This window comes from Ammospiza caudacuta, chromosome 7 (assembly GCF_027887145.1).
Source record: "Ammospiza caudacuta isolate bAmmCau1 chromosome 7, bAmmCau1.pri, whole genome shotgun sequence".
NCBI classification, from domain to species: domain Eukaryota; kingdom Metazoa; phylum Chordata; class Aves; order Passeriformes; family Passerellidae; genus Ammospiza; species Ammospiza caudacuta.
In genome coordinates, this window is record NC_080599.1 from 33,925,472 (window position 1) to 33,936,825 (window position 11,354).

Below are 11,354 nucleotides of genomic sequence, written 5' to 3' on the forward strand. Positions count from 1 at the left end.
TTGGCCTACAATGCATGTTTGTGAGGCAGTTCAAGGACTAGAATGAATATTACTAGCCCAGCTAGAAAATGAGGCATTTTGGCACTTTTAGCCAAAACTGCATACACATTCAACACAGACAATAAGCCCTTGTTTACAGGTATAAATCAAGCAGCATGCCAGAAATTTTATAAGGTGCTTTTTATAGTTTGATCAAACAAAAATATTAAAGACACTCCTGCTGAAGTTAACTTCAAACCTGAAGAGGCTCTGATAAAACACCAGAGCAGGTTTTGCCCTCACTCAAACTGACAGCAGCAGTGCAATTAGCACATTGGATAACAACATGGACAGCAAAGGGAGAGGCACCCAGAAGTATTTTTTAAAAATATTTCTTTTCATAAAAATAGAAAGACAGTAAATTCACAAAACATTCCAATTCCTATTAAATGCTTATACATGAAAAGGACACTTTTATGATGGGAAGTCTTCAAATAGCAAATACACAGCTACTCTTGAAATGCTACCTTTCAAAGCTCAAAAACAATCCCACTGTACACAGTTTGAAGTCATCAAATTGGACATCAAGATCTAATCACTTCATCATAAAACAGCAAACTATTTATTAGGTACTTATCTTCAAAAGCTTGCCTTGTTAGCAGAATCAACAAACTTAATACAAAATAGCTACTCTGACTAAAAATCTATTAAAACAGTCTAAATTACTCTCAGATAAGGATAAGGACGTAGGCTTTGTAAGGGTCTTTTGTTTGGTTTAAATTTTCTAAAAAAAGGGGGGGGGGAAGAGGGGCAAACTTGAAGCCATTCAATATTCCCATAGGCACTAAATTTGATTACAGGAAAGCATTTTAGTGCTATAGTCATCTCAGTTCATAGGATAATGTATCAAGAGTATTGTTATTTTGTAGGTATTCTAGAGGAATACCTACAATAGGAAAACATCTTTTCGCAATTTTTAAGAGTGCACACTGCTGAAGGTTTACTGACAAATGAGATGCTGAAAAACCTTGGCTCTGAATTTCTCACTGGGAGTGCAGCTGAAATAAAGATTTTACCACTGAAACACTTCACTAAACACCAGCATACAAAAAAACTGACATTATGGCTTTGTTTCAAAAAATTCAGATCCTTACACAAGGTATTTTGTGTGTCACATAAAAAACAACATGTTCAGAAAGTGATCACAGGCTTGTGTTCAAGTGTTTTGGTCAGGAGACAGGGTTTTTGTCCTTCAGCTTGGGAATAAAACCCTGGGAGATACTAGTTTTACTGTAAACAGTGGAAGGACATGGCTGGACTCAGCTTTTGCAAATATTAATCCCCTTTTCTTGAAAGAATAAAAACTTTCAAATTACAACGTCCAAAAAAAAATCCTCTCCCCAATTGTCACTCAAATGCTGAAGGAGCCAAAATCTCAGTGCTTTGCTTCATAAGGAAGGTAATTTTTTGTCTATATAATGTGTCAGAATAAGATTCTATCATTTTCACATCCTATCTTTTGGCTTTTACTCTAAATTTCTGAACCCTTTTTAGAATTAGTGAAATCCTTTGCTTAGAATGAATAATCAATATCAACTCTAATATAATCAATCGTTGATTAAGATTTAGTATATTAAAATCCATTGCAAATTCCATATTTTGCAAAATGAGACTTCTCATTCCTCCCAAGACCTCCACAGAATTAATGCAAAGAAATGGAAATATTTCAATGAAAATACAGATATGCTATTAATGCAATCATCCTGAATACCTTCAACAACAAAACATCCAGAAAAAAAGATAATAGAAATACTGAAAGAGGAAAGATACATAGGGAAAAATTCAAGGGGAAAAACTAATCAAACTGGATTTCCCCCTTCATTTTGCAGAAAGTGAGATGCATAAGCATAATCTCTGTCCAACTGCTTGTCTTTTTGCACCTTTTTCGAAGTGAAATGAAATGCTACTGTCGTTCAATCTGCTGTGCAAGAAAGATCAGTCCTATATTACATCAGAAAATACAGACAATAAGAGTGAGGAATATATACATAGATCATACTTATTTCACAGGACTATATGTATGATAAATTTATATACCTTCATACTCTCTCTCACCTAAGTATTTTTATATATATATTAGGAAAAAAGAAGAAGAAAATAAGATCGCCTGAGAGAAAAGCCACTAGAGAAGTAAACGGAGAATATATGCATTTTAATTTAAGGAACCTAAGAACCCATCCCCACACTCTTTACAGCTTTACAGCAATTATGCACAAGGTTTGCATAAACACTTCAAAATCATCAAAAGCTGTTTTATCAAAACAGCACTTAAGTTTTACATATGTTTCAACACAAATCAGTATTCAGATTTAAACAGCAAACTGATGAAAAAGAAGGATGTCAGCTGTCATTTTAAACTCTAACCAGATATAGAAAGTGGACATGAAGAAGGAAGATGAAGACTGGGCCAAAGTGATAGAAAGGTTCTTTCCAAATACTTCTTGTAATTTAATTATCTTATTAATTATTTCACTGCCATGGATTTCTAGCTACTCACGATGAATTTTATCACTACCAGAAAACTTGAATAATTATTACAGCAGTAATGTTATTGAAACCATTATGACACAAGGATATTGCAAAGTAAGGACAGCAATAATATGCTGGATACTAGAGACAATAAAAAGACACATGGACACAGCTGGGTTCTCTGCAGACACATCTGCAAACAATACCTGTATGGTAAAAGTATGCTCTTAACTTATAGCCATAAGAACTTAACTATAGCAATGAAAGAATGCCTTGGTAACAAACAGACACTGAGTATGAAGCCAGTCCCTGACACCCACAGGCACATCCTGCAGTAACACTGATGTCCTGATTGTCAGCATAGTCCTGACACAGAGCCCTACAAACCTGTGCCACAGGAATGCTTCCATCAGCATTGACACTTGGCATCCTCAGGGAAGTGCATGGGCATACCAACCATAATCAGCATTAGAAGTTCTTTTGATAAAGGCAGTTTATCGAAGAACTTCTATCATTTTATCACTTTATCATTCCTATCACTTACTGATAGGAATGCCAAATGGAGGGACTTGAGTTCTCCAGAACTCAAGAAGTCAAGTGGCAAGGAGCTGGGGGGTGAATAAAGAACCAGCTGAGCCAATTCCAGCAAGGAAAGAGGTTTGCTTTTCTCTCCTAAGAGGGTGAAGACTTCTCTGAATGCCACCCAGAAGGGCTTTGAACACAACAGCTTCACAGAGCCACAGGTTTTCAGGGACTGAACATTCCAACACAATGGATGGGCTTGAGGACCACATGAAGCTGAGGGTTTGAAAAAGATACTGCCTATCCCCCAGATGGCAACTAAGAGTCTGTACATATTTATGAAAGGCTGCAGCCAGCTGGCCAAATTTCAAGTACCTCTCTCAACACTGAAGTCCTTTCACTCACTCTTTTATCATTTATTTCCAGTTGAAAAAATAATGCAAATACACATACTAGTTCAGCTATTTTCCTACAGCATGGAACTCTCATTATGCTTGCCAGGCTAGTATTTCAGATACATAAACAGATTTCAAGCAAAGCTCTTACCACTATTTTAATACTGCTTTGACAAGGTTTAAATACACTTTAGATAAGTGACAAAAACTACAGATTGCACACAGCTACACAAAAAGACTGTCTTTTGATCCATTGAAGTGATAATACATGGAGGATTCCATATGCAAAAGCCATCTTTTTCCTACTCGAGAGAAGGCGCTCATTATTAGAAGAAAAGACCAGTCTGGCCAGAGTAAGTCTAGCAGTGAGTGACTCATGGTTGCCAGTCAGTAGATATGGAAATTACTTCTTCATTAACTGCTCAAATGTCCCTAACTTCAACACACAGGGGCAATATAAAGCTATGCAAAGAAGAAAAAAAATCCAGCTTCAAATATGTCAGTTTTCTGAAATGCAGGAAAAAAAAAATTCTACTATTTCTCTCACTTCACAGGTATATAGAACCATAGAATGGCTTAGGTTGGAAGGGACTTCAAAGATCATTTAGTTTCAACACCCCACCATGGGCAGGAATACCTTTCACTAGAGCAGGTTGCTCAGAAAGGCATCAAACCTGTCCTTAAACACTCCAAGGGATGGGGCATCCTCAACTTCCCTTGGCAGCCATGATAAACTGGAAAGCAATGGTTCCATCTGTTACATTAAACCCAAAGTCTGCATAGTTTACAAGGTCTCTTTGGACAGGCAGTATATATATAGTATATACTAGCCTCCAGTGAGAGCTAAGGAAAAGATAAAGACATAGGAACTTCCAATCATTGGATTTCAGAGGTGTACTGGAGACATGAAAATTTTACTTTTGTCATGCTCAGAAAACAGACAAGAAAAAAAAAGTGAACACTGGCATGCCATTATGCCATAATGCTGTTGTTTTAGTTGCTTTAGCACAGAGAAAATAAAGGCATCAAATGTAGTTTTCTTCTGATTTCCAGTACTTTTACCACTTTTCCTTTTAGAGTGCTAAGCACAGTAGAAAAAACCTGACAGGTATTTCATTATTAAAATAACCCAATCTATTTTCCTAAGTAAAAAAAAACAATGACATGGAAGAATAGCATGCAGAACTCCTTTGAACACTTTCTCCTGAAGTTGCCAGCCTTGAACTCAGAGCTATCCTTACCAATTTTTAATATTGCATTAATTCACAATGAAGAACACAGTACTCACATTCCTTTGACTGTTCCCCAAGCCTTTTCTGTCCTAAAGAGGTGACTGCAAACATGTCTCCTTTCCAGGATTTCCACAGAGAATGGTATTGTAGTTCTATGTGCTCTTCACTTAAATTTGTGCCTTACTAAGTAACATAGATATGTACTGGCTTTGTTCAATGGAGAACCCAGAAAGACAGAATGCCTTACCTGGTGATTACTTCACCCACTGCCCATGGCTGGAGGGACTGGAGGTGCTTCATCTGTTTTCTCAAGTCCACTTAATCTCTCAAAATATCTGTAAAATGCCCTCAAAATATCTTTAACAAAAATATACCCCTGCCATTTCACCAGTTTGTTTTCCAAGTTATTTCACTAAAAGCACAATGCCTGCAAAGTAGGTCCAACAATATTGTAGTTTCTCAAATGCAGCCTTTGAGAAGGGGAAAGATATTTTAGAAAGTTATGCCTCTTATTTCCACTGTTAGAACCAGCTGTTGGGGTACCAGCAGAAGGGGGTGAGATCAAATCCCAGACCAAATCAGCAAGCCTGAGCTGCCTTGACTTTGCTTGGGAATGTACACAGTTCTGTACTAGTCAAAGTTCACACATTACCAATTTCACAGAAAATAGAACACCAACAGCTGCAACATTTATTCCCCAAAAAGCTATAAAGAAATATAAAAACCACAAACAACAACATAAATAAAAAGCAGAACAAAATTTATATAATTGCTCAATAACACAGCTTTCAATGGAAAGTACAACTGTAGTATGGGAGTAGTTTAAAACTTATTCTTAAATTTTAAATTCTTAAACCATCTGGGACAACCAGAGGCATGGTGAAAGGTAACAGTAAGAGGGAACCAAGTGAAAAAGTGTGATAAAACCAGCAAGACAAAGAGCAAGAAAGTTCCATTGGATGGGGACAGACTAAGGAAGCAGCATTACAATTCTTATTTCAGGAAACCCAGTACACAATAAAACAGCTTCTGAAGGAATTCCTTGGGCTACTCAGCAGCAAATAAAAACTGCTGTCTAATAGGACAACATTTAGAAAAAAATCTAGGAAATGATTTGCATAGCTGTGTGTGGCCAGACCTGCCAACAATCACAAACTCCTCTTTATCTGTTCTGTGTCCCTCTTTATAAATGCTCAATTACAACAACAATATGCTAAGGAACCATGCAAGCTATACTAGAACAGACAATATGTTTTCTGAGGGATTTCCCAACAACATGCAACAGGCAGGCCTACCAACAGGAGATTTTTATTTCTAAATAAAGGAAACATGCAATGCCTATCATTTCATCATCCCAAAGTCTTTTATATCCATAAAGCATAAGACTTAATCATTGGGAAGTTAAATCCTTTAACTTCAAGGGAACATTGGTTTATTAGGCACACAGTGCTTAAAAAGATACTATTCCAGCAAGGGTCACATATGCTAGGAAACCACCTTAATTTATTTTTTTTTAATCTGGAATAAATCATCAATTAAATTTTCTTTCCTGGGCTAAAAAAAGAGCCTTAGCCTTTCAAATGATGTAAGTATTTTTAAACAAAAAAAAAAAAAAAAAAGGAAAAAGTTAAATATTAAGGATTTCTTTTAAATGACAGACTTTAATACTCTGAATTCAAGGTGCTGAATTAATAGATATGAGCCATTATTTTGTTTATCACTTAACAGAAGAAACACTCCCACATTACAGCTATGAAGTTTTTCAACATGATCTGAAGCAGGTTCAATCCTTGCTTTCCCTGTTATGGTATATTCTGTTTCTCAGACAAAGCCTTCTTCCAGTGCAATATGGAAACATCACTAAAGTGCTAGAAAGTAGCATTATTGTTTCATTTCCCCCCCACCAAAGAGCAATCTTTCTCCACCTCCTATCCTCACTTTCTCTCACCAATCCTACAGACTTCAATTCCCAAATGAGACATTGTCTTCTTCCACTTCCCTGGCCAATCCTGAAGTGCTTCTAGTGCTTGGTGCTGTAAAACACTATTATTTAAACAGGACTAGAACACATAAGAACTTCCCTCTTCCTTCTCCCCACCAATAGATTACAAAATCTTGGGGAGGGAAGAGAAGAGAGGGATGGATTACATCCAGCTGGTTAATTTTTTTCATCCAACTCACCACAAATACTAATGACAATGCAGGAGATGGCATGGTACACATTAAACATGTTAAATGCTAGGCCAATTTATAACAAAGGCAGAGCTGCACTCAGAAGGCTTCCAAAACCCAAAAGGGGCAGCCAGACATCACCTCTGTTATTCTGTTCCAGGAGTAGCAGTGAAATCTCAACATTTGCCTTTCATGAGCAATATTCTCTATTAGGGCTGTGCATTCCTAGAGCTAAAGGGCACATACCTACACCAGGCTAAAATGAAAACGTTAAAGTTCTCATTGGCAATTAGGGACAGCTTAGTCTGGAGAGCATGCTAACTGATCATGTAAACCTGAAAATAATATGAAAGATTAATAGCTGTAGGTAGAAATTTCACAAAAACCATATTTCAAATTGTTCACACTCTGCTTGTGATCTCACGACCATAAACTACTTGTACAGAGCTGCAAAGAAATTAATATTTTTATTTACCTTTTTAAACTAGTAAGTTATTTTTCATATGAAAAAGCCCATAGGTTTATAAATACCCTTTCAAAGGATCACAGCAATTTTGTCACAAAAAGCAGCAGCAGAATTTGTGATGGTCATTTGCTTATATGTCCTCTACTTCTCAAATAAGAAGTCTGCCAGGGTGACCAAGTTTATTCATATGAAGTCTTACAGAAAAAAAAGAAGTTCCTATTCTTTTTTCACCCAGAAACACACTCCAATTTCACTCTACAGACAAGATATTCTAAGTTATTAAACTGAAATTAAGGCCCCCAACTGTTCACTACAGAACTGGGAGTTGCTCATACATGAAGGATTTGGATAAAGCCCTTTCTGTCTGAAAGTACAGTTGAACATTTTTAGAACTGCTGAAAAGACTGCACAATTATTTTGCTATCAAATCTGAAGTATTTTGGTTTTCCTAGCCAATACCCAACTCTTACAAGAACTTTCCAAGATGATAGTTTATCATGTGATATATCAATGCAAACACTTGGCATAGCTCAAAACCCAATCCCCAAACACCATGTAACAAGACTTCTGACACAAAGCTGTAGCTGCACTTCTCTTCCCAGAGAAAAGCAAGGCACAACTTCCCAAGGATATTTCTGGGATTCACATTCTCTGAACCTCAGAGAAAGAAAAAATAATTCTTAGCTCATTTACTGCTCCTGTATTTTGGAACAAGTGGAATGCATTGAGGAAGATTATTTATTTACCTGAAGGAATTTGCTTGACTGGATTCTGGTGTGAGTGTTTTGATTCATTGACCAATTGAATCCAGGTGTGTTGGGACTGTGGGCTGACAGTCACCAGATTCTGTGCAGTTGAGTTGAGTTCCACTTATAGTAAAAGCAAGGTGACCTCCATGGCAGGGAGAAATGATGCATATGACTCCATTGATATCAGAAGGCTAATTAATTACTTTACCATACTATATTATTCTATACTACATTACACTACATCTAAACTGAATCTGCACCAACTCAACTCAACTGCCCAGAGCCTGGTGACTGTCAGCCCACAGTCCCAACACACCTGGATTCAATTGGTCAATCAATCAAAACACACCAGAATCCAGTCAAGCAAATTCCTTCAGGTAAATAAATAATCTTCCTCAATGTATTTCACTTGTTCCAAAACACAGGAGCAGTAAATGAGATAAGAATTGTTTTTTCTTTCTCTGAGGTTCAGAGAATGTGAATCCCAGAAATATCCTTGGGAAGTTGTGCCTTGCTTTTCTCTGGGAAGAGAAATGCAGCTCCATGAGGCACCCACTGAAACACACCTAAAAGAACAAAAGAGCTACTTTGTCCTCACCCTCAAATCATAGTGTCACTCTGCACACACCCACACCATCCTTTCAGGGGGCAGGGAGGAAAATTGGCATTCAAGTGCATTAGGCCAATTAATTACTTTGATCTGGAGAAAACCATTTTCCATAATGCACCTCAGCAGAATTCTAACCAATCATGAATTGGTTAGAATTTAAAAATTCTAACCAATTAAAAAAACAGCTGTAATGAAATCTTAATATTTGAAAGTCGTAAAAGACATACCAAACATGTGATAAGGGAGACATTCAGACAGCTAGAAGCTGTTAAACAAAGCATACTCTCACACTAAAAATTGGAATCTGAGTTCAAAGCTGCTGCAGAAAGTCCTTTTCCCCTTCCTTCCATGGGTTTTGGAGAGTCACCAGTAAGTTGCACACAAAGCAAATCTTTCCATCTTAACTTCACAAAAGTTTTCCCTTCTCCTCAAGAAATAAAATCAGCACAAGATAGTAATTAGATTCTTGTCCCAAAGCAGTTTAAGTATTTTAATCCTCTAAATATCTAAGTTAAACATGCCCTTTGCATGTATAGTAGGGAGGAAGAAGTTTTACCAGCAAAATTCTTGATTCTCACACATATTATGTTACTCCTTAAATGCCAGGAGGTAGAGTTCCCTAAAGTAACACACACTGTCAGCAACAGAAGCATTGCAGCCATGGCTATGAACCACTTTAAAGCAGATGTATACAAAGTACCGCTGAACCTTCAGCACTATGGCAACACTTGCTTGTTTATCTTCCAATTTCATTCATTTTCTTCTTCAAATGTTTGTTTACAGTTATTGAGACCCTGCAAAAAAAGAGCCTCGATTATAATGGATAAGAACTTTCAGGTGAAAAGTATGCAAAGTAAGGGCCTCCCTCAACTCAAGCAGCCACCCACTGCAATTTCCAGGTCCTAAGCACTAATGTGCAGCTCAGAGAGAATGGAGTGGAAAAGAAATGCTGTGAAGTAAAATCCCATGGCATTCATACAGCTCAACATTAAGTTATGTGGACTCTGTTAAAAACTCATTGTTAAACTTCCCATGTCACTCAAATCCACTTCTACTGTTAACTCCAGAAGGAACACGATGTGCACTTTTCTTCCAACAAACTTAAATTTACACTGTTAACTACTGTTAAAATGTAAATATTTTAGTATAGTCAAATAACAGGAGAAAGCAAATCCACAACGTTTGTGAACCAGTTCCTTATCTTGTATACACCAGAAGTCTCAGTGCCCTGTTTTCACAACTCCTAGGCACCACAAACTAGGTTGAGAATGGTTTTTTCACATCCAGGAAACCCTTAATTAAGAAATGCAAAAACTTCACAAGTTCTGCAGCCTTATATACAACAGACAAAGTAGTAAGATGCTACCCACTAGGCAGATGTTACTATAAAAATACCCTTTTAAGGCAGGAAAAGTAAAAGAAATTTTACACAAGAGATTTCTAGTCTGCTATTCACTGAAGTACAGCTCAGTGACAGTCTAGGAAATCACTAACTACACTCAGTAAATGCAGAAAATAACATCCTACATTAAATGTGAGGTAAACAAATTACCCATTTGTCATTAAGAGCATTTCTTTTCTTTACACCGCGCTTTCCATTACAGTGCCAAGCGTTGGTAAAACGTCTGAATTAGAAATCAGATGTGAAGAAGATGGTAACTCGCTGCAGCAGCAGCCGCCTCTCCCGGCTCGCAGGTGCCTGCGGAGGCAGGGGCGGCCCGGCCGCGAGGGGAGCACCGCGCCCCGGCCAGAGCCCCTCGGGCACGGCGGACACGTCTGTCCGTCTGTCCTACCCGCGCTGACCTGGCACGGCTCTCCCGATCGCGCAGAACAAACAAACGAACTCAGAGGCCAAGGCTGCAGAGCGGCCGCCCGCACCGAGCCGGTCCCGCGCAGCGGGGCACGGCAGCGCCCGGAGCCAGGGCAGCAGCGCCCGGGGGCTCCCCCGGCCCGGCCGCGCTCCCTCAGCCCCGCCGCCCCCCGCGCCTCGCCCGGCCGCGCCCGCCGCCGCTCACCCAGCTTGCCGCGGGACTCCTCCAGCTTCTGGATCTGGTTCTCCAGGAACAGCACGGCCACCCCGAACACCAGCACCGCCAGCAGCTGCAACTTGGGCGGCAGCATAATCCTGAGCAGCCCCATGAGCAGCAGCAGCGCCGCCCGCCCGGGATCACGACATAACGCGGGGCCCGGCCCGCGGGGGCCGGCGGAAGCCGCGGGGACGGCGCGGGCGAGGAGGGACGGAGGGGGCGCGGACAGGGCCCGGCGCCGCCGCTCTCACATCGCCGCGCGCACGGCCCGCAGCGCGCCCGCCCCGCCCCGCCCCGCCCCGCCCGGCCCGGCCCGGCCCGGCCCGGCCCCCGCCGCGCCCCGCCCGCCCTGCGCGCGCTGCTCGGCAACCGAACGCCCGGCCGCGCGCCCGCCCCCGCCCCTGCCGCCGCCGGGCCCCGCGGTGGGCCCCGCCCCGCGCCCCCGCCATTGGGCGTTGCTGCCGCCGCCCCGCCCCTCGCGCGCTCCGATTGGCCCGAAGCGGGAATCGCTCCGCCTCCCCCGCCGCGCTGAGCCGCCGGAGCGGGGCGATGTCCCGCCTACATGCGTCCCTTCCTGATTGGAGGGCGCCGGTTGCAGTTCCGCCCATCCGCCCGACCTCGTCGGGTGCAGGCGCGTGGGGAAAGCACAATACTATTGGTCAGACCGGCTGTC

At 40.8% G+C, this 11,354-nt stretch overlaps 1 protein-coding gene across 1 annotated transcript in view; it reads right to left on the reverse strand.

Annotated features, from left to right (window-relative positions):
* Positions 1 to 10,873, reverse strand: part of HS2ST1 (heparan sulfate 2-O-sulfotransferase 1) — a 74,315-nt gene extending 63,442 nt beyond the window's left edge. Inside the window, exon 1 of the mRNA XM_058808685.1 lies at positions 10,670 to 10,873. Coding sequence (XP_058664668.1) covers positions 10,670 to 10,793 — 124 coding nt within the window. The 5' untranslated portion in view covers positions 10,794 to 10,873. The remainder of the gene's footprint in view (positions 1 to 10,669) is intronic.
* Positions 10,874 to 11,354: the final 481 nt, after the last annotated feature.